Source organism: Sphaeramia orbicularis, chromosome 4, assembly GCF_902148855.1.
Source record: "Sphaeramia orbicularis chromosome 4, fSphaOr1.1, whole genome shotgun sequence".
NCBI classification, from domain to species: Eukaryota; Metazoa; Chordata; class Actinopteri; order Kurtiformes; family Apogonidae; genus Sphaeramia; species Sphaeramia orbicularis.
The window spans coordinates 51,670,759-51,695,765 of NC_043960.1; the positions used below are offsets into that span (position 1 = coordinate 51,670,759).

Below are 25,007 nucleotides of genomic sequence, written 5' to 3' on the forward strand. Positions count from 1 at the left end.
ATCGCCTCAACCTCTTTGTTGACTGGGGATTTAAAGCATCACCAAGGTTTAAATCCATACAGAGTTCTGTCACAGTTCTATGGGAGACAGTCCTGACAGGCAAACACTTTTACACAGATTACTGCTTAAAGCTCTGCTGTCCAAGCAATCGACAGGTGAAAATGTGTGCAAACGGAATAAGCTTATTAAGGTCGAGATTGATTCACTGATTTGGGAACGTTGGGGTAAACACATTCAGGCCAAAAGCTACTAAAAATGTGACCTACAAATATCAAAAAACATTGCACAATAGATTTTGGTATCTGGTTGTTTTGCAGGGATTTACATGTGAGCATCAAGCTAAACAGGCCAAGCACTGTCTAAAATAAGATATTATATATATTATATATATATATATATATATATATATATATATATATATATATATATATATATAATATGATAAGAGACTGAACATAAAATCATGAGCAAATGAAGCAAAACCTCAAGTAAAATATTCAGCAAAATACTTTCTGAGGCATCCAACAGAAGCTGCTTCTGATTCTGTAATAAATATTTCCTTAGCTTCAATACATAGCATAGAAACACAAGGAGGACAACTAAAAACAACCAAGTCTGTTGCACCCTCCCATGTCAATAATTAGGTCAATTGCCTGAATTGTGCTTTTGTTATGGGGGAAATAAGGTAGCCAAGATATTAAAAAAAACTGATTAGACATGAGAATAAATCCGTCACACTGTGTGTTTGCGGGTTATAATTATGTGCACATTGGAATAACTGCAATTAAATTAGGTAATTTTGCCACAAGGACAGAGAACATACTTCAGAAACTGAAAAATTGTTGTGAATGTGCCTTTGGATTGTTTTAGGCTCGAGAGTTAGATCATGTCTAGATCTCAGACATGTTTATTATGCAGCAATGGCTTAATGTCACATTTTTCAAGTCTTTACAAAGCACTTTGGGGAGGATGAGTGGCCAATAAATGCATCCTCAGGAGACAAGACTTGGGGTGGAGGACACTTGTCTGTACTGAAATGTACATCTGCTTCAGCTGCAGGCTGTAATTCTGGATATGATTGGTGTTTGCTATCATCAGCAAAAATAAAATCTCTCCACTTGGTCGCGATGCACGATGCTGCTACACCGCCCCCCCCCCAAAGCATACGGACCAGTAGTTTGGGACAGTGATATAGAACCAGCCACAAGCAGCACATCAGGTGTCAATGGAAATAGAGGTGCTATTTGAATTTTACAATTCCTTATAATAGGCAGTGGCCATAAGGCTTATGAAGCTGATAAACAGGGGTAGAATGTGTCACACTGTACCAGAACACCTCCACATAAGCTTCGCCTGAATGGCTGCAATAAAATTGACAACCTCACTCTGACATTTATAGGTATTAGTTAAGCTTATCCCAAGTATTAACAACAGTAATCGGATGGCAGTTATTGGCTTTAATATCTGGAGTGTGCAAGGTCCCAGCAGGAGTCTCAGAGTATGTCAGTGTGGCTCAAACTTAATTCTTTCTTCAGTTCTTCATATGAATGCACATGCATGTGCATATATAGTACATTTATATCCATTATGCAAGTACAAACACTGACTGTGAAAGAAAGCTGGATGAAGTAGAACAGTTGACATTGTGTTCATGAAGAGCTGGCTGGTTGGAGCTGGTGTTATGTTGAAAAAATAATGAATGAATAAACATGAAAAAAAAAAAAAAAAAAAAAAAAACGAATCCTATGCTGGCCATGTAACATCATAAATGTGTGTCCAAAGGAAAAAACTATGTACATTTTTGCCGTTAAAGATTCAAATTTGATTTATTTAGTATATAGTTTATTATACAGATAGCACCTAGCAGTAGCATCACCACATGCACACATCAGGAGCACTGAGCTGCCACTGAAGACACTCAACTCCAGATCTTCATCAGTACATAGGTCAAGGACACTGACCGGAGAATTCATCTATATTTACCTGTTTTTGACACTGGGGAAACCAGAGGCCCCTTAGGCATGGACGGAATTGTCAAACTCAACTGCACATGCATGTTGTAATGCTGATCATTTTAAGTAGTCATTTAAAACAGTACATGGAAATAAATCACACACATGATTGTGTAGCTTACTTAGACAAGTGGAGCTGTTACAACATTACAGTGTTTTGCAGAGGTACTGTATGTCTTTCAAATGTTTTTGTGTTTGTTTTTTTGGTGAAGTAGCATGGGGATGGGTTGGAAATGCCCTCCACCCTAGCAAACAGAAAGCCTGTTGAGTAATTATTAAAGACATCAGTGACAGAGGGAGCTCTGCATATGACGCCTCCTCTTGTGCTTCACTGTTTCTGGGTACAGCTCTGTCTGACCTACACTTGCACCACTTGCCACCAAATTGCAAAAAAATTGTGCCACCTGAAATTTTACTTTTCAGCATCTCTCAGTTTCAGTAATTAGAGGTGATGAATCAGGAGAACCAGATGATCAACAATTGCTGATAGTCAGAGCTTTGCCCAGGCATCTGTCTCTTCTACAAAGGATATGTCATATATCATGATTTATTAATACTTGCTTTGTAATTCCCAGTGAGGAAGCTGCAGAAGTCCATGCATTGCATGCTCATACAGGACTGTGGTCAATTTTTCATGTACAGAGGGAGCTGGTGTCCCTGAGAATGTGTGGTGTCAGAGGTTAGAGGGTAGAGGTCTGCAGGCAGGGCCATCTTAATGCATGGGCCTGATGGGCACTTGTCCATGGGCTCCACCATCATAGGGGCCCCATGCTAGTCTGAACACATTAACTCTTCAATGCACCTTGTATCATATATGATACATACCAATCAAAGGTGTATAGTTACTTTACTAATTGCAAATTTAAGTTCTTTTCTGCTTTTTTTTTTTTTTTTTAATATTTTTATTTAATTTTGTGCTCAAATTTTTATATTATTTTTTATATAGATTTGTTTTATTTTGCAATAGAATTTCTCAATCATTTTATATAGATTTTATTATTTTGTACTGGAATTTTTCAATTATTTTATAAAGATTTTTTATTTTGTACCAGTTTTTCAAACAATTTATAATTTTTACTTAAAAATTAGGTATTTGAATATTTGAATTACGTTTACTAACTAACATATGCCATTTGGGTGGCCGTGGCTCAGCGGGTCGTCCAATAACTGAAGGGTTGGCAGTTCGAATCCTGCTCTGTCTAAGCCATGTGCCGTTGTGTCCTTGGGTAAGACACTTCACCCTCCTTGTCTCCAGTACTGCTACTCACACTGGTGTATGAATGTTTAGTGGTGGTTGAAGGGGCCGTTGGCACAGATTGGTAGCCACGCTTCCATCAGTCTGCCCCAGGGCAGCTGTGGATACATATGGAGTTTACCACCACCAGAATGAGAATGAATAATGGATCCATTGTATGCACTTTGAGTATCCGTTACTAGAAAAGTGCTATATAAATCCAGTCCATTATTATTATATATAATTACATCTTTCATTTACCTAATCTAAACTACCTATTCAATTATTCATATGAAAAAAATCATAATTGCATTAAACATCAAATATCAAATAATGTGCCAATAAAATAAATATATGTTTAATTTTATCGTCCATTTACATTTTTATTCCTGTGAGTAGTTGACATAGGGGCCTCAGACTACTTTGCCCGGAGGCCCATAATGCTGTTAAGATGGCCCTGTCTGCAGGACAGATGCAACAGCAGCCAAACTATAGTATCAGAGCCAGCTGGTGTTGGCACAGACTGGACTACACACACACTCAGACATTTCCTTCCAGGGTAAAAAGTATTTTAACCTTTTAACATCTACTCTTTTCATGTAACTTTAGATGTTTAAGGTCAAGGGTCAGGGTTAGGTTTCCTTGAAAAGGCTGGATGTTAAAAGGTTAAACATGGCTAAAATGTAACCCTAACCAGAACCCTGACTGAACCATGGGTGTCTGATGATCAGTTGGATTTCAATAGAAAACCCTCAACTATCACCAGCTTGTAAATAAGAGCCCTGTTTTACAGCTTTCATTTTATAGCTCAAGGGATTATAATTGGCACTTTTACTGCCAACTCAAAAGCAGACTGAAATGAGATTATCTGTTGAGTCAGATTACATACGTGCTGACTCATCAAATAAACAAGAAAGTTTCTGTGGTCTTTTCTGAGCTGTCTTCTTAGCTTTTATGGAAGTTGAAAAGCCATTTTTAGGCAGAAAATACAACTTGATGCATTTACAAATTTCCCTAATATTCGTGAAAGACTGACATCCTAATATGTGTATTAGTGACAAACATGCAATGGTGAAGGTACTAGGAGTGCTGAATGTATTCTTTTTAAATAAATGGTGACCAACATCACCAAATGACTGGACTACATGACGTAGCCTATTTGTTGATCTGCTACTGATGATGATGCTTAAAAAAAAAAAAAAAAAAATTCTAGAACAACAAAATAATGGCCAAAACTACTGTTGCAGTAATATAAAAGTTAATTATTTATCCCATTATTTCCTTTTGCAGACTAAATTAACTTCCGTTCTCCTTAGTTCCAGCACATAATTATCTTATTGTTAGGATTTCAAACAGCTGCATCTGTATTAAACAAAGACAAATGTGAAAAATAAGAGCTAACAGTTACTCAATACCTGTCCACATAATAATTCACAGACAAATAGATGCCAACAAAAACTGACACAAAACATCATCCGTCACAGGCCAGCCAAAAGTATAAGCCAGTACAAATTGACTGCATGCCTGGTTGAAGATAACATCGGCACAAATAGAAACCTACACATATGGCACAGAGGGAACAGTGAGCACTTCTCAAACTGTACAATCTGCCATTGAGAACAAAACAAAACCAAACAAATGTTTCAGCGTGTTTCAGGCTTTCCTGACTCATCCTTTCCCTTGCAACTGTCACTTTGCTGCTTGCACCACCTCAGGGATGGATGTTGGTTTAAATAGAGTGAGACTAAGCAGGAAAGTGGGCGCAGGTGGCTTTGGAGACTTTATTAGAAGCATTAGGCTTTCAAGGGAACTCTCCATGAAGGTAAGGCACATGCATTTTGTGACATGATCAGATGAGGAGAACCAATGGAACAAATGCATAATTCATTTTAGTGCTGATGTGAGAAACACTAATAAGATTCAGCTAAAGGGCCTGCAGTGTGCTGCACATGCTCCCTATATTGTTACTGACTTGACAAAAAGCACAGACCAATGTTTGATGAACTGCAATTTGGTCTCTCTTTGCTCAGCAAATTAAAAGACGATGAGCTTTTCTTCTTTGATGAAATGTGTAGTCTCCTGTGACAGTGGAAATTTTGCAACATCTGTGTGTCTTAAGATGATGTATGGCATTAAATGAAGTCTTCCTTCAGGCTGCGAGTGAATATGAAGTGAATGAAGCTGGTGGTGACAGCAGAGCAGCACCCACCATCAAGTCAAGGTGAAAACGATGGTCACAGGGTGGTGAAATCAATTTGACCTCTGATGTAATCAGTTTTTATGTTATGTAACTCAACTTACTTAGGAAGCTTTGAAGTTTCCCGCTATAAGTGGCTGTCTGTGGAATATAGATATACAGATACATAGTAATGTATTACCCTATATTATTGAAAATGGATATTTCAGAGGAATAATAATAAAAAATAACTTACATAATGGGAAAGTAATACTATTATTATTACAATATAGGCGTTAATATATAGATTTATATTGATTTATTGTCATGTACAATTCTATTCTATTTCAGTCAGATTATATAGTATTATACATTATGAAAATTATGTGTTGACTCAACGCACCTCAGTCAAGTCATTTTGTTTCTGACTGAGATAAGTTACATCACCGTGTTTCTTGTTGATTTACTTACCTAAAGTTCCAGTGTATAATATTTAAGAGGATTTAGGTGACTCTAATGATGGAAATTGAACACTGCTTAAAAGTTTCATGTTTTCATTAGTGTATGATCACAAAAAGCTGTGAAGCATTGTGTTTATCTTACCTTAGAATGAGTCATTTATATCTACAGACTCAACCGTTGTGCACTGCCACAGTAGTGGATGGCATCAAGCAACAAGTTACATCACAGTCAACTGCTGTTTTTAAAAAGTTAATATTCATCTGCCTGAAAAGCCCAGAAAAGACAAAACAAATATTTTTACAGCCAACATAGATTAGGGTTTGGGGGTATTCAGTTAGTTGCAATGTATAACTCTAAATACCACTAAATATTATATAAATATATATTTGATTCGAGTAGTTCAACAAAATGTTTTTTTCTGTCTAAATGTAATGCAGTGATAACATATGATGAGCCACATCTCTGTCTGCCTTTAGATCATGGTTTTCTTTCCAGTGCTCAGTTTTGTGTTGGAGTGTATCATTTTGCCACATAACAATAAGCGTGTTTTGTTTCTGTAGCATAACTAGAAAACATTTCAGTACGTTTTTTACCAGACTTATAACATCTCATGGGTTATGTTTAGCAGCGGTGCCTTTTGCTATTCTGTCTGTCATCCTTCTTGTATTTATGGATGGATTTTTGATGGATTAACGGTGCCATTTTCTGGAACTACATGTTTCCTCTGCCATCGTTGGGCCAAGTTAATGAAATTATGCTAACATCAATACAAAGTATGACTTTAGAGTTTTGCCAAGATATGCCATCCTCTGATGACTGTTGTTTACAGTTTATGTATAAGGATTTCACAGAGTAATCATATTTCATAGGGGATTGTGGAACATCTAAGAACTTTTACCAAAATTAAAATGCAAGTTTGAGGACACATGATTGCAAGACTAAAAATTAGAAATACTTGGTCAATTCCCCAAATAACAGTGCACAGAAAAACAGAAGAGAGTAAGACATCCACATCAGACAGGTCTGACAAACACTGAACGTCATCATTATGATTCCGTCTTTCTCTAGTCTGTACCATTATCTGTCTTGAGATTAAATGACTAACAATAGCTGTCTCTCAGCATTCTTATATGCACCTTCACCTGTCATATTAAGTACTTAATCCGTAGCATATGAAACAGTCTTTGTGATGATCTCCATATAAACTCTTTCATGCTGTGGAAAAGTACTGCTGTGAACACCCATGCTCATCACTGTGTACATTGTGCGGTGACCCTCGTTTCATTGCCATAGTCTTGTGGAAATGTCTTCAGTCGATGTTTTGTGATTGTAGGTAGTCCCACATAGTATTTCCATCATCATAAGGTTAAAGTCTTTTTTATCTGTAAGATGCCCTGGACAGGGGTAACGCTCTGGGTTGTCCAACTGTCCTGACACAAGTCATTGTTGATTTCACTGTTGTAGGGGAAAGACTCTAGGGCTGCAGATAAGACTGTTGCCATGGTCCTGAAGGAGATACCAAGTAAGGCGTCATCAGAAGGGAAGCCCCTCCTCACAGTGACTACCAAGGTGGGCAGAACCATTCCAGAAACCTCCCACCCCCACCCTATCCCCTGCCTTCAAGCAGAACTTCTTCTTCTCACAGTAGCAAAGCTTTGAGCGTCCTATAACTGACCTCTACTCTCTACTAACTCATTACTTAAGTCTTATGACTGTTCTATCTATCTGTCAAAAAGCAACAATTTCTTTTTTCAGCTGCTCTATGGGGTTTAAAACTCTCATACTGCATCACTGCATTTATACCAGTGATGAACAATTCTCTTAGGATCAGTGGAAGCATGTGATGTCTCTTTTTTGGGATATTAAGAGACTGAAATTGCTGCAATTATCCATGGTACTTTTTATCCTCCCAAATTAACCTCTAAAGGATTCCAAGCATTGTTTCAGTTAATATTGACTGTGCATATTGTACTACTGTATGGAAGGAGGAGGGACAGGGATTAACCACAGGTTCAACACAAATTTCTTCCTCCATTCTTAATCAGGTCAGAAAACCGTCATCATGAACTTTTTTACACCTCATAAGCAGCTAATCCCTGCCACAAACAGGGTGCAAATGCATTTTCCGAAATGCTATGCTGTACAGCATGGCATTGGGCTATTGACTGAGTTGTCTACATACAACTACTGCAGCAAATGACTGCACCCTCTGCTGAGCTTTTCACTTCTCTTTTGCTTTTTTAGTGTTAGCTGGATGGAGTCGGTGCCCCAGATGCCAATATGAGTTCTCTTGCTCTGTGCTTAGCTGCTTTTCTACACTGTGTTTTGCTGTGTATGTCCTCTTGTACACTATATCTGTCTGTGTTTTAATACCCTGAAGCATGCTTTTGTATTGTTTAATTTATAACACATTGTCTTGTTTTGATAAGCTGTCGCACAACCAAGATAATGCCCCGGCCCCGGTGAAAGTGGTTTAATTGTGACTCAGCGTTTTTGCTGTCGCAATCTATTGATGGCTTGTATGTCATAAATGCATGTAGATAATTGTGTTATCTTCTACAGCAACAATATCAGTGATGTATCATCTGACATTTATCTGTGTCAGGGCAGACACTTATTGTACTTAACCCTGAAGGTCTTACATGTAACATACACAACATTTTATTCCCTTAAGGCACTTTCGTGTCACAGAAATAAATATCACTGAGAGAACAGATCAATAAATCCCTGCATTAATATTTTACCACTGGAAAACACCAGCCTTTTTATTCTTAAGAGAGCACAGCAACAGAATCAGCTGAGACATACCAATAAATGTACAGTTCACAACCCTAATGGCCTGTTAGTAGTGATTTATCAGCTGTCAGTTCATGAAGGGTTTTTGTGAAAACAGTGTTCCCCTATGACATTATGTTTTGTGTATATGCAATCACTAGGGGGAAAAAAAAAAAAAGAAAAACACCTGAATACCTGAAGGCAAGATCCAATGTGCTTTACAGGTTTTGCAGCTGCTAAATGTGCAAATGAAACACAAATATAATTCACAATGCACCTGCAAGTGTGAAATTCACTGCAAACTGTACTGCCAAGCAGAGAGCATGACTGTGGTTCTTTTCCATTTGAATGGATAGAAATTAAGGAGTAAAGAATTCTGGGCAAAATCCACCTCTTTCAATGCAAATAAACCTTTTTGCATCTGATTCATTTAAGGCCTGGGTAAATTGACACAAGCTTTTAGGCTGGCGATATTAACCCATAAAGACCCAAACAGACAGTGGTGACCAAAATCATCTGCCAATCTCAAATGATTAATAACTTCTGATCCTCTAATCCTATCAATATATGTAAATAATTGGTGTAAAATGCAGTATGTCATCTTTTCATGGTCATCAGATATGACCCATTTGGACCTTCAGAGGCTCCGTAGTGAATGTGGAAACACCTACCACAACATTGATTCACCAGTAAAACCTATGGAGTCTGATCAATGACAGTGGATGGACACACTGGGTTTATGTTCAGTTAATGACATGTTTTACTGCAAAAGTCACTTTTTCTTCAGTTTTCTCTATTTCTGATATAATCACCTTCAACAGTAATCTGAGCTTTAATGAACATCTACATGATCAATAAATTAAATATTGGACAATACCTGATTTTCACTTTTAAAAATGCAGAGGATAATCTAAAAAATGGTGATAAATCACTTAAGAAAGATTAAATAGAGAGAAAAATCAATTGTGTTAACTGCCACAAAGTAGCACTGGGTCTTTATGGATTAATGTCTGCAGAAACTTTTCATACTCACTTTTTACTTTCTCTTTGTCTCTCTTTTTCCTAAAGTATTCAACGTTGTGAGGCTTTAATCATATTAAAATAATGATTGAAAATATCAAGGATGTCACACATAGCAAGTTTCACAAAGGGGTTTATCAAAAAACCTAAAAATGACAATATTTTGACAGTGTAGGTGGAGATGAGGGGCTTTATTTTAAGTCAACGGCTACTGCCACAGTACTGTGTTACGAAATATGGGTTTGTCTATTTCCACAGAGCCAATCAAATGTTAGCATTTGTACTGTGACAATAAGCAGTAACACCATTTTGTTGCCACAGAGCCAATCATGGATACGGTTCCATGAACTGATTGTCCTCTTATTGCCACAGTACTGTGGTGATATATGGAGTATATCCCCCATACACACAACGACGAAATTATGTCAATCCGCAAAAGTGTAATATTGCTTCATCCTGTCATCCACATGACACTGGCATTGTTGATGCCCTGAAATGGAATTTTTGGAGAACAGGTTCCAGAGCGGAAAAATCTCACAATGTCGCCCTCACGCTGCCGTATGTATAGGCACACCACCACTTTATGGAAACAGTGACGCCATAGTACTGCGTGACAAGAAGAAGAAAATCCCGGGCATAACCTCATGCGCATGCTCACTGCATTCTTCTGTAATTTTAGTGTATCCTGTGGCTCTGTCTGTGTTTGTGTACAGCACCACATATAGGTGTGGCATGCGTATTACACCATTTTAACCCAGTTTTCCCGTTTCCACCCGGATGCAGATATTGAAACAATTCATGTACTGATGCAAAACTTTTAGAATCTGCAAAAGAAAAATACCACGAGCATTGTCGTCTGGACATATGGCATGTGCGATGCTTATTGGCACAGTACTGTGTCAGCAGGGTAACAGGTTACCAGTCTGCACATGTTATAACAAGGGCACTGACTGACTCTGTGGTAATAGACAAATGAGAAAGTTAGTCCCACAGTACTGTGGTAATAGCCACTTCGTTATTAGAAACTTCATCTTATAAACCTGGTATGTAGAACATCCAATATTAATGACTGCCAGTTCTGAGTGATCAGCTGTTAATAATGCACACGCTCATTTTCAGCTTCTATGTGATGGTGCTGCCAGCTGTGAGCACCAAACAAAAGATTCAGAGAAAAATGGAACTTGTTTCAGACCTATTTGAAATTTATAGCTAGACCTCATACTGAAGATAAAATGCTAGGTAAGCAAAAGAAGCAGAATATATGAAAGCTGGCTTGTTATTGTGGAGAATTTAATGTAAATGTCTACTAATTAAATAATTGAAGGTTAATCTGAGGGGGTTTGGTGTATATTTTTCATTATGGACTCTGGTCTGAAATACGAAAAAGGGCCTGAAACACCAGAAACTAGATGCAAAAAAGCCTACACATGGCTGTACTGAGTATCAGACATTATGTAGGAAACATACCCACATTGTGTGAAATAGTTTAACTACATAGATGTAACCATGAAAAGACTGTTAAATGCAACAAATGATAATCTGAAATGCTACTGAAAAGTGAGCTTACAAGACAAAAAAGCGCAATCATCACTACATGATCTTCAAGTATGTTTTTATCTTTTCTTGCAGACAGCAGCTTGAAAAATGTAAATGCATTAGGCTTAGTAATAAGTAGATTTTAGGGGGTTATTATCATCAACATACTATTATTGTGGCTGATTTATGATTTCACTGTAGAACTGGTCACAGTAATATACATGTAACATCTTTGTCAAGAGGCTGATTACTCTAACAGCAGCCCAGAAACACTCAGCATACCACCAAAACCACAGTTCTGGAAATAATCAGTGTTGAGACATCATAGCTCTATGCAAACACAAACTCACTCATCCACTCTAACTCTTTTTAAACATGCACATGGAAGTAAGAGGAGGTTGCAAGTTAGCATTGTTATGCCAAGAGTAGCTTGTTAAAATTTTATGACTGAACTGGGGAAAAGCATATTATGCTTTTTGTATGTTAGTATGTATTCCTTCATTCATTAATTTATACATTAATTTGTTTCGAGCAGAAGAAAAAAAAAAAACTTTCATGTGTACAAAGAACTAATAGCAGCGTGAATACATTAATAAATAGAGGGGATCAAGACAATGTACACTACACTTGTGTACACTTGCCATGTACACTAGTAATAACAAAATAAATTCAATAAGTATTGCTCAAAGAAAGAGTGGGAAGAAGAAAACTTATTAAATCTCACCCCCTCCTCTCATTTATACAACACATTACTTTCGCTTCCTTGATGATAAAGTTACATCTGTTTAGAGTCCTAATAATGTAAATAACAGACAGTAAACAGATTAGGAAAACTAATGTATATTACACAAAGTAACTATCTAATTGATAGTCTGCATAATTTATAATACAGTGTTTCAACAATAACTACATACCAACAATGGTAATGGAAGTGTCACATACAAACACAGATGGGAGTTCTACTTAACGAAAGATGTTCTGAGGGCAGAAACTGTTGTGATTGGTCCAATCAAGCAACCAATCAACACAGAGGAAAGCTGGGAGAAGTAAGCGCTAAATGGCTAACAGTTCTTGCTAGGATCGTCATCATTGTGAATTGAAAGTCCTGTGTTCTTCATCGCAGGAAGGTAAGTTTATTTTCCAGTGAAACAATTGTGTGGAATAAAATAGCATGGAAATACTCAGTTAACAGGGATAGTGATAGTAAATTTTTGTGTGTATCCATTTTCTTTACTCAGTTGCGTGCCTACTAATGCTGATACAGTTAGCTTAAACACAGCTCTGTATGATCGTTATTATTAGCAAGCTAGCACCAACCTGAGGTAGGTTCATCAGTTCATAAATTTGTCTGAGGGCATTTGATAGTCAAATAATTTTGATAGCCCACATTTTACCCACAGAATCACTACATTTCTTTGTCTTTGTTTAATGAAATTGTAGTAGTAGTAGTAGTAGTAGCAGTAGTAGTGGCCTGTTAGCCTTTTCAGAAAAAATGTCATTGTGAAGGCTGAAAATTGCACGTTCTAGTCTGTATTTATACATTAATCTCATATTATTATGTTAATTTTAACATTAAAAACCACAAAGACTGGAAAGGTTTAGATTTTACCCATGATTTATTTCATTGCACTTGTTATACTATTTTAATATATTCAATGAATTTTAATATACATTTGCAGGGAGACCCTGAGAGAACTCTTGGCTGCTGTGTAGGCCGGTTTGACAACCTGTAACATGAGCATTGATGGCTTAACTCCGCAGATCTTAAAGGGCACCTTTGCCCTTATCGACACTTGTATTGCTAAGAAAATTGAACTGATCAAAGGCGAGAAATACTTTTCTGAAAAATCAACTCAATGTAATTTTTATTTTGATTGTTATTTTGTTTTATATTATAAGCAAGTCATGTGATATGGACTGGACACCTGACTCGTCCTCAGTAGATCTGTTTACAAAAAATAAAAAACAAAAATAACAATTAAAAAAAAACTCTCAGACAGTTAAATGGCTTTGAATTTACTTCAAATTTAATGATATTTGCATTCTGCATTTCTGCAGATATGTTCAACCATTGTTCTTGGTGTAATTGCTCACAAACATTTCAGTCAACACAACCATATAGTAAAATAAACAGGAGAACCTAACTAAAGCCACCTCTTTACAATTAACAATTTCTGAGTAAGGGTGTAAAAATCGCATTTCTGCAAAGTCTCCTCCAAAACATCACACTACAAAAAAAAAAAATAAATAAATAAATAAATATATATATATATATATATATATATATATATATATATATATATATATATATATACACACACACACACACATATACATACATATATAAATTAGGTCTATGCCACATTCCTTTATTATTATTTTTTTCCTTTTTTCCACGTTTATAAACAGTATGGAAACCTATAGTCATGCGGATCGGTCAACCAATCACCATGCGGACCTTCTGTCTCTATCCGCTTGTCACAGGGCCTTCTATCCACAATGATGACTGTCTTAGCAAGAACTGTTAGCCGCTTAGTGCTTACTTCTCCCTCCTCTCCTCTGTTTTGATTGGTTGCTTGATTAGACCAATCACAACAGTTTCTACCGTCAGAACGTCTTTCGGTAAGCAAAGCCTCATCTGCCATACCAACATGGTACACAACGACAAGCACATACTAACAAAGATAGGAAAGAGCAATGGCTGTAACGGCCCAGCAATTAACAAGCCCTGCCATCCCTGTACTGTGACCAGACCATACGTTTGTAAGTTGCTTTAAAACTGTGAATGTTTAGGCAGAGCTTGTGGTGAAGATCCACACTGTTCCACAGTTTCACCCCATGTACAGACAGACAAAAGCTCTTCCTGGTAGTTTGAACCTTAGGTAGGGTAAAATTTCCAAAGCCTCTTACGCCTTAACCTCCTGAGACCCAGTAAGTAAAAAGTTTTTTTTTTTTTTTTTTTTTTTTTTTACATTGATGTAGTATGATGCCAAAGTTTTTCAGATATTTTTTTTTATTTATATTTAATTAAATGTCCTTTGCAGTGGACAGGTTTTTGTTGTTGTTGTTGTTGTTTTAAATAAAGCTATGAAACTCTTGTCCACTACAGAGGCCAAAAATGCATTGCTGGGTCTCAGGAGGGTAAGTACTCTCTCTAAGTGCAAAAAAAAAACCCATTGTATGTTACTTGGTAGTGATTTGTTGAATACTTTAAGTAAAATCAACAAGGTATAATATTTCACAAGGTCATGAATCTTAAATAAATTGGACTGAATATTGAGATTCTTACTATGTGCTACAAATTCAGCCTTGAATATGATCCTCACTGCTGGTTTTTGTTGTATGAATAATGGATGTATGAAATATTGATAATTGTTTCCCCACACTTTGATACAATGGGTGAGATAATGGAGTACTAAGGAATAATATAATGTCCTGAGAGCATCATGATCCAGGAATTGCTTTGCTTTATTCATAACTGAGAGGCTTTTCGAAATTTTGGTTCTTATATATATGTCTGATGTGGGAATTCCATGACGTGTTTTCAGTTATTATTCCTAAGAATTTATGTTCAGTAAGACTTTCTAATTGGACACCCTCTATCTTTATTTGCAATTTGGGGTTACTTTTATGATTACCAAATATCAATACTTTTGTTTGATTTACATTTAGAATTAATTTATTATGATCCATCCATTTTTTTTAAATTTTATTGAGTTCTCCATTTACTGTACTCACAAGTTAATCATAATTGTTATTACTGTAGAATATATTTGTGTCATCTGCAAACAATATTAGTTTTAATAATTTAGACATATTGAGTAAATCATTGACGTATAAGTTGAGCAGTTGAGGACCCAACACTGACCCTTGGGGAAGACCACAACCAACACCACGTTCCTCAGATATATACTCTCCTGTTTTTACCCTCGGCCACACTGGCAGCAGGATATTGTCATCAGTTGGTCGTCAGTCCGATCGTCCATATATCTGTCCAAAAACTCTGATAAGTCAGGCCACTGGGGGCAGTAGTGCACCTGATAAGTAAGGCTGCGGGTTTTCAAGTGCGCACACATTATGTGTACATATTTCGTTTGTCCTGTTAAGTAGCTTTTTAACCAATTCCCAGCTATCCCTCTGATTCCGTATTTCTCCAGTTTATTGAGTGTATTTAAGTGATTTATTGTATCAAATTCTTTTTTGAGGTCAATAAATATTCCAACTACATGCTTCTTTTTATCTAGTGCTTTTGTTATTTCTTCTACTGCTTCGATTAATGCCAGTGATGTGGTCCTTTGGGTTCTAAAGCCAAATTGAGCTTCATTTATTACTTGATGTTTTTCTAAAAATGTATCTAAAGGAGAATTGAAAAGCTTTCAAGAATTTTTTGAAAACTGTAGTAGCAAGGAATTGGCCTATAATTTGTAAAATTATACTTCTGCAAGTCACCTCACCAGTGAAAGCTTTGTACATCACTGAGTCCTAACTTTGTTTCAGAGCAATAAATTAACTGCGAACTGACTGCTTGATGTTGTTTCCAAATGACCAGACATAACTCATGACTGCTGAGTTCTCCAGTGGCGCAGGCTGCAGTTGGAGAGGCATCATGTCCCAGCTTGATGTCACTTAGCAAGTGACAGAGGCTAAGTGACAGGCTGAGGCTCCTTACGCCACATGTCAAGTGAACTCAAGTCTATTTGTGTAGCCAACTTTGTATGTAATGTCTCAGTGGGTTTCATCAAGTCAGAGGTCTGGACCTCTTAGAGATGGCAAGGAAAACTTTGAAGATTTACATACTGTAAAGAAGAAATGGAAAAGAAAACACTCACAAATCAATCCAATACATTTCAGATCGACAACAAATAACACTGAAACCAGGGAGTGGGAGGACTTTCCCATCTCTTACATCATACATCCTGCATCACATAGATGCAGCATTACTGTGTGGAGTCCCTACTTTAAAAACATGGGAAAGTACAGAATTCTTTATAACTCTCATTGTATTTATAACTTTGGAACCTTAGGGGCAAAACATGGACAGCCATTGTGATGACTCAGAGCTGATTGAAAAGACGTGGGTGTACATAGAACAGTTTATTGCTACCCTCGATATCATCTTCTCAACTTCAGTTCACCTGTAATCATTAACAACTTGCTGAAACACTGAGTAAAAATCAGGAAAGAAAGGTTTAGTATGAAAAAAGGTAAAAACAAAAAAACCTTAAAATTATGCCGCGTTTCCACTACATGGAACCAGCTCGACTCAGCTCAGCCCGGCTTGAATTGACTCGGGTACCAGGTCCTATTCCTGGAGACCATTTCCATTACAGGTTACTACCAACTTTCCGGTACCTGGAGGTCATAGCGATGTGGCGCGTTACTTCCGTGTAGTCTGCTCAGAGAGTTGCTGATAAACTCGCTCGTTGCGTGTTGTCTCGTCAAACTCATGCTGAATTTTTCCGTCTGAACCTCCTCGACCGACTATGGTGTGGTTTTGCGGGCTGTCATCATGAGGATTAACCTCCTTCCACATCTGTTTTTGTAAAACGGCGGGTCACAGAGACGACTCTCTGACCAATCAGTGGTCTGCAGTGTTTACACGTCACGTTTTAGTATCTGGTCCCCGGTCCTGGAACCGCAGCGGAGGTGATACCAAAAAACTAGTACCGGGTACCAGATTCCAGGTCCTTTTTTGTAATGGAAATGCAAAAAGGCCGAGTCGAGTCAAGTCGAATCGAGCCGGTACCACGCAGTGGAAACACAGCATTAGTGTCTTTTAGCCTGAAATGTGATGACTTTTTGTATCCCAAAATGCACAAAAATGAAAACAATGAATATTGTATTCCTTTATTCTGGTTCTACAAATTATTGTCCATACATTGAAGTCTTGTCTGGATCCAATTTGACCCATATTTGTTGTTGAAATGGTTTTTAGATCCATAGTGTGACTCAAATCAAAGAACGTGATGGTTTGGTGGAATCGTTAAACAAGTCTTTTTTTATAAAACTGTGAGGGTGAGACGCAGAGAGCCAGTTAACTAATGAACTTTAAAATGATATATTTACATCATAAGCACAGTACCATCTAAATTCACACTTCAGCGGTCAAATTAATCAACTGAAAAATCTAAAAATTTCAGGCAGAACATTTTGATTTTTTTTTTACAAAATGAACAGAATGTAAGAGTTGATGAATACTGCAAAAATGAATATGATGTAATTTTATTATTTTTTAAAATGTTAGGACATGCTACTGTACATTCTCTGTTTCTTCAGCCATGTTTCCCTTGATGTGTTTTTTTTTTTCCACCCCCTCCTCCTCCTCCTCCTCCTCCTCCTCCTCCTCCTCCTCCTCCTCCTGTCCTTACCTCAGCACCCCTGCCCCCCCACCCCACCCCACCGTCTTCAAGGCTCTGACACAGCTCCCCTGATGGAAACATCTGAGACTTCTCTTGGAGTCACGCCCAAGCGGCACAATTAGCTGAAGTTTTCCATTACATAATTTCTCTAGATTACTCCTAAGATCTCTTGTAAACAAAGTGCCAAAGTGTCTCGCACAGGAGAGGAGCAAAAAGGTATAACAGGAGGGGAGGAAATGAGGAAAAAGGCAGTGAGGGAAATCTGAATCCTCTGTTTAGTGGGAGCAACAGTAATGAGCTGCTCTGTGCTCCGGTTTAATACTGAACTAATAATTGACATTTGTGTTCTACCTGCTACCAGAGTGCACGGTGTATGTCCCCAGATGATGGTGGTACATCATTTGTCCCCATTTCCTTGATGACGAGAGGAGGAAAATGTACATCGCATAGTTTCAAGGCCATTATTTAAAACTGGCCCCCATGGCAATTACAGGAAGAGCTTTGATGCACATCTACAGGAATCATTAAGTGCAAACAGCTCCATGTCCTCTGTCAGCAGAGTGGTATAAGCAGAGACACAACCACAATGTCACAGCTGGGACTACAGATATAGAGGAGAAACAAAAGATGTCCCTCACAAAGCACAGTGCAAGTAGTAATGAAAGTCACCCCCATCTCAGTGGAGAAAAACTGCAGTGGATCTGTATGAACAAACTTCACTGCTCAAGAAGTTTCATAAAAACTATTTGGAGACTATCTTTTCTTTCTCTTTTTTTCACCATTGAGATGGGGGATCTCTTTATGAAAGGAGACCTGCCCAAGATGGTAGCAATACAGTCACACAATTACTAGGGATGCACCGATACCACTTTTTTCCAGACCGAGTACAAGTGCTTACATTTACTTGTCGATACCGAGTACCAATATGAGTACTTAATAATACCATTACAGTTCTTAGTTACTTTTGAAAATATGCTTTATTGTCACTGTCATTAGTCTGACTGGAACAAAGTGCTGCTACTGACATTTAATGTGTTGGAATGAGCATTTGTCAGTCAATTCACCAGGGAACGCCACTCTTCATTAACCATACTGGACAAATACCACGAAGAAAAGTACAAGTTTTTTAAGAGGAAGACAGTCAATAATAACAACCATGGAGACGACAGAGGTAACACTAATGTGGATACTAATGTTGATATTGATGAGGGTAGTTGCACGGGAGTAGGTTTGATTTTGACATTGGTGGGGACACAAAAGTGCTCGAAGGCAGCACTCCTGAAAGTTGGTGGGGGTTTTTTGCATTTGCAATCATAATTTCACGTCATGTCGAGCTGATCAAATGAGCAAACAATCATAGTCAGAAAATAATTCAATGTAATTGACATGTTTATAATGCATAACTGAATATCTAAGCACAATTCAAGAATCTAAGGCATTCTGCAATGTTATTCTCATGATTAACATATCCATTATTATTTAACCTCACCTGTGAATTTCCAGCCTCTCCTCCTCTACCTCCTCCTTCCTCTCCTCCTTCTCCTCCTCTACCTCCTCCTGCCTCTTTACTGTTTGTCACCTGACATAAATATGTTGATGCATGACATATGAACAGATTAGGGATACAGTGATTATAAAGTTTGATGGTATTTGATGGTTATTGCCTGAGCAAAAAAGGCTTTTACTTTCAATTATTACATGTAGTTTATCCCCCAAAAATATGGATAAAATCACATCTAGAATCACATTTACAGTCTGAGGTTTTATTGTATTTTCCCCACAAATTTTCTTTATTGGTGTTTTTTAAACAGTTGCTCTTCCATAGAAATACATGAAAATAATAAGTAAAATAACTTTTAAAATGTGCATCTGTTTGGCATTAAGTACTGTCTTTTACTTAATATCTGTATTGTTGAGCCTCTACAGTTCTATACCCTTCAACTAACTTACACTTTGACTCCTAAAGAGGTGTCTTCTGTCCAGTTTTCTTTTCTTTGACATTCTTCAAATCCTAATTACTGAGCACACATGCACAGGTGCGTGCACACACATGCACACACACAAACAAACACATGTACAAATGTACATGTAAATGACTCCACTGATATTAAAATTCCTCTCGCTGACGTGACCCAGGCAGAACAAATGCCAAACATATTGACAACTTACATTAGCAGTCCAACTAGCAGGTTCCTTTTACAAGTACATGGAGTGACAGCGGGAACGGCCAATCACATGTACGTTAGCAAAACCAAAGAGCCAATCGGAGAGCAATATTTAAGTTAGAGGCAGGACTTCTAGCAGAGACCGACTGTTAACCCTTTGTGTGCCATGATCATTGACCAAACATTATGGACAGTGGTTGTATTGATAGTGGCAACACAGTAGTGGCTGGATATTGGTAGGGACGTGTCCCTAGTGTCCCTACGCAATTCTACGCCCCTGGGTAGTTGTCATAAATGTGTCAGTAGTTTTTTTCTAACTCACACAGTCGCTCCTTGAACAGATCCTCTACTTCCATGGTTCCCGGTGGTATTCTCCGTCTGGGTACGCATCCACGAGCACCTGGAAAACAAATGGAATGTCCGCAGAGGACGGACAGAATGCTCCATCTGTGTCTTTAATGTTACTTGCAGTCAGTGTTAGTTATGTCACCATTATTTATTTAGTTAAATCTCCACACTGCTGACATTACTCCTCCGCTGCGTACCTGCTGCACTTAATTGCGAATGTCACGCTGCCATAAGTGATATCAGTGCGGTTGTATCGGAGTGCTTTTACGAGTACGAGTACAAGTACACACACTGAGTATCGGACCCAACACCCAATACTGGTATCGGTATCGGTGCATCCCTAATAATTGCAGTTAACAATAGAAGCTGTTGCAAACACACACACATATACAGCTATGATTCTAGAGATTTCATTCTCTGTTTAAAATCAAGAATCAAGAATCTCAATTATCCCAAGGGGGCAGTTCTCTGTGTACATTAAAACACAAAAATACACCATATGACATAACAATTCATGAAACATGGTTCAAACAATTCATAAATCAAATCAATTGGACATGACTAGCTGCTTTTCTTTTGACGTCCGACTATCAGCAATACTTTTTACTTTTTATACGTTTAACACACTGTATTGAATATTTTTCATATTTTTGTACATATGCATATTTTTGCACATGTAGATTTTATAACCCATATATATTTTTGGTTCTGTTTTTATTGTTGCGTGCCTTCTTCATTTTTGCACCATGGGGAGCAGTACTCCATGTCTGGGCAATGAAAATAAAAATGTATCTTAAATATATATAGATAGATATATATATATATATATATATATATATATATATATATATATATATATATATATATATATATATATACAGCAACAAAATAGAAAAGCACTCGGAGAGCGCAGACCTCCACCAAGGCAGATCAGCGCCCCCCCATCACCACCAAAATGTAATCATTTGTTCCTTGTGCCAGTATCAACATTTCCTGAAAATTTCATCAAAATCTGTCCATAACTTTGAGTTATTTTGCAAACAGTCAGACAAAGAAACAAACCCAGATGAAAACATAACCTCCACCGTCCTTGGCAGAGGTCACTAGAAAGTGCTGTTTAAAAGACCGATGGCTATGGGGACAGAGGAATCAGTGTTTGTAGATGGAACTCAGAGAGAAGTTAGTTCCAGGAGCTGAAAACCTAAAACATTTCTTTTCAAATTCAGTCCTTATCTTTGGAACAAACAGTTCCGAAGTGTCCACTGAGTCAGATATTCTATGACTTCAGGTTAACAGTGAACATAAATAAGAAGAAAGGCTCCCCAAAATTGCTTTGTACATTAAAATATACCAGTGACTGATGACCAGTTTACTCTTGAACACTGTGATGAGTGAGAGAAGCACATTTTGTACTGAATGTCAGAGCCAGTAATAAACACTGTCCAGCAGGTGAAGAGAATGGGCAGGTGCATTCATATAAAGTATGTCTCCATAGTCAAATACAGGTAAAAATGTCCAACATTTTCCATTTTACATTAAAAGAGAAAAACATCTTGTTCCCATAAGAATTTGAAAAAACAAAAATCCCAATAGCAGCTGCAGTTTTTTTTTGACAACATAGAGAATGAGCTACTTAAGGGATCGCCAATTAGGAACCTTTGATATTTAAAGAAGAAACCAACTCTATTGGATGCCCTACTTTTGTGCCCATGAGCTGATCTTATTGTGTTCAACAATCAACAATTTAGACCAAACTGAAATGACACCTGATGTGTGTGCAAATAACTTAAATGTGTGTGAAATGAGAATGAGGAGCAAGGACCTCAGTTCCAAAGTGAAGTCAGTGTGAAAGTGTGTGTTAGACAGTGGTTGGTAAAGTTGGCCATTTTACCATGTCTGTTAAATTACCCATGATCCCCACAAACAGCTCTGCCCTTTGTCTGAATGTGGCCACTTCCAGCTCCATAAGCCAACTTAACAACAGCCAAATTTAATTAATTCATTATATAAATTCTGACTTTAGACAAATGTGGACAAGTGAAACTACTTTTCCAAGCTTTAGAATAGTAAAGTTGTATCTGAATCAGAACACAAATCAGCAGTTACAGCTGTCGATTGTGTATTTAAACCTAGGTCTGTCTGAAAATATCAATGAACAGCTAAAACCTCCATTCATCACAGCATAGATTTCCTACAACCTGAAAACATAGCAAAGGGAAGGAGGTCGATGTCTTGATTCCTCTTAGACCACTTGAATTGCAATGTGATGAAAAGTCATTATGATTTTTTTTTTGCCAGTTACACCTATCAAGAACTGCAGGTTTAGTTTACAAAAATACATTTACAAAACTCCAAATGTGCTAATTCAGATTATAATCACAAAAGACATTAAAATGTGTCCACCAATATTGTCAGTCAGTGTTAAAAGCCACAGCATGTTTAACACATAAAGACCCAAACAGCCATTGGCAACCAAAGCATCTACTGAACTAAACTGTTAAACACCTGTTGATCCACTAATCCTATCAGTACATGTAAATAATTGGTGTAAAATACAGTTTGTCATCTTTTCATGGTCATCAGATATGACCCATTTGGACGTTTAGAGGCCCTGTAGTGAACATGGAAACACTGTCATCTTCTACAACATTGATTGACCAGTAAAACCCATAGAGTTTAATCAATGACAGGTGATGGAGATGTTTTATTTTATGTTCAGGTAATGATATCTTTGCTGAAAAAGTCACTTTTTCTTCAGTTTTCTCTGTTTCTGATACAATAACCAATGAATTTACTCTGAGCATTAATGAATATCTACATGATTAGTGAATAAAATATAGGAAAATACATGATTTACACTGAAAGACTGTGAAATACGGAGGATAATATTACAATAAATGATGATAAACCACTTAAAAAGGGTTAAATACAGAAACAACTCATTTGGGTAGTGACATAAAAGTAGCACTGGGTCTGTATTGGTTAACCTTTTAACATACACTCTTTTCATGGAATCCTAAACCATGGGTTAAGTTTAAAACAGACATATGCATATAACAGGCCTCTATACACGCACCGGGCTTCATTTGAAAAAGAACATCTTCTAGTGTCTGTGTTTAACATGTGTCTGTAACACAACCTATCAGTTTAAACCTGCCTCAACGGTAACCTTAACCCTTTACCTGTTAAAGACACAGCTCAAAATACTACAGATGCTGTTGTCATCTTCCTTAATGAGTCACTTAAGTATGAAGCAGGTTGGAGCTGCTGACATGTGTGATGCGCTCATTTTACAAGAAAACACCATGTTGTTTCCTCTGAGGATTTACTATCAGTGCCCATAAGTATGACTCAGCCATAACCTCAACAAACCTCCATACTGTTAAACAAATGACATGTAATATTTGAAGATGAATGCATTCAGCAAATGTCCAGTATGTAACTCATTTTGACGGCGTTGACCTTCAGTCACATCAAAAACCTGTGAAACAACCAGTGAAAGCTTCAGCCTGCACCCTCAAAACATGTTTATTGCTCAAGTAAGTAAAAAGTTCAAGAAAAACAGTCAAAAGGAATCCAGTGTTGTCATTACATGGGTTTTCACACAAATTACAGCAGATCCTGTTCACTGCAAACAGCAACTTATGGATGTCCTCAGAGCACAGTTTACAAGCACCACAAAAACGTATTCACCGACAGATGTTTTTGTGGTTATCTTCCGCTCAGCTGCTGCTGTGAGCATGTGCATTTATGAATGTCATTTACTTTGTAAAGAGAGTCCCCCCCCCCCGCCGTCAGATCCTATGATGTCCCCTCTGAGTGTATACTCTATATTTATTCAGCAGAACAGGCCTCACTGAGCCCAGAAAAAGGTTGTGTATACACTATCCCATGCAAAACCATTACATTTCATGGCACTGTAATATAATATACAGTGACTACTTTAAGCATCATGGGTGTAACATTCCCCAGGAGAATGTGGAGCGTTTGTTCTCATGTCTTTAATGTGGGTCATAAAACGCTGTATAACATATATATATATGTCAGGGTAGAGACTGCGATCTGGTAGGATCAGCGATTCTACCAGTAGAAACTCCGATCAGAGTCTCTACTGGTAGAAACTCCGATCCTGCCAGTAGAAACTCCGATCGGAGTCTCTACTGATAGAAACTCCGATCTTACCAATAGAATTGCCAAATGCAAAGTTAATGTTGAAATTCCGAAGGTTTTGAGAAAATTGTTGTCATTTTATATTTCACAAATGGTTTTAATATTTGGTGCTTTCCATAAATTATTTATATATTATGTGAGCGTGCTGAGACTAACTAAAAAGTCCAGATGTAGGTTAGGGTTAGGGTTAGGGTTAGGTAGGTAGGATCAGAGTTTCTACCAGTAGAGACTCCGATCGGAGTTTCTACTGGCAGGATCGGAGTTTCTACCAGTAGAGACTCTGATCGGAGTTTCTACCGGTAGAGACTCCGATCGGAGTTTCTACCGGTAGAGACTCCGATCGGAGTTTCTACTGGTAGAATCGCCGATCCTACCAGATCGCAGTCTCTACCCTGACATATATATATATATATATATATATATATAGGATTTGTTCAGAACAACCAGAACCAGACCTCTCCATCCTCACCAGACCACTAAAACCTGTTAGCACTGAGAAAGACTATGAATGGAAGTAGTATTATTACCAGTAACACTGACCAACTGCAGTGTCATGTATGGGTTACAAAAATGAACAATCAATATTTACCAAGTATAATATTTAATTAGTTTATTCCAATATAAAATCTTACACAACATGCATCAATTAATTCTACAGAAAACCAACAGGCACTAGGTCGGTTTCCATTGAATTGCATATTTTAGTGAAATTTTCTGAAAATTGGCAAAGAAAATGTGAATTTGTGTGTT

At 37.5% G+C, this 25,007-nt stretch overlaps 1 protein-coding gene across 3 annotated transcripts in view; it reads left to right on the forward strand.

Moving 5' to 3' along the window:
• Positions 1 to 25,007, forward strand: part of pex5la (peroxisomal biogenesis factor 5-like a) — a 182,439-nt gene that overhangs the window by 70,148 nt on the left and 87,284 nt on the right. For 2 of the 3 annotated variants that reach the window (XM_030132623.1, XM_030132624.1), the window contains exon 2: positions 7,349 to 7,453. The exons of the other annotated variant lie outside the window; for it this stretch is intronic. In XM_030132623.1, coding sequence (XP_029988483.1) covers positions 7,349 to 7,453 — 105 coding nt within the window. The remainder of the gene's footprint in view (positions 1 to 7,348; positions 7,454 to 25,007) is intronic. 3 annotated transcript variants of the gene reach the window in all.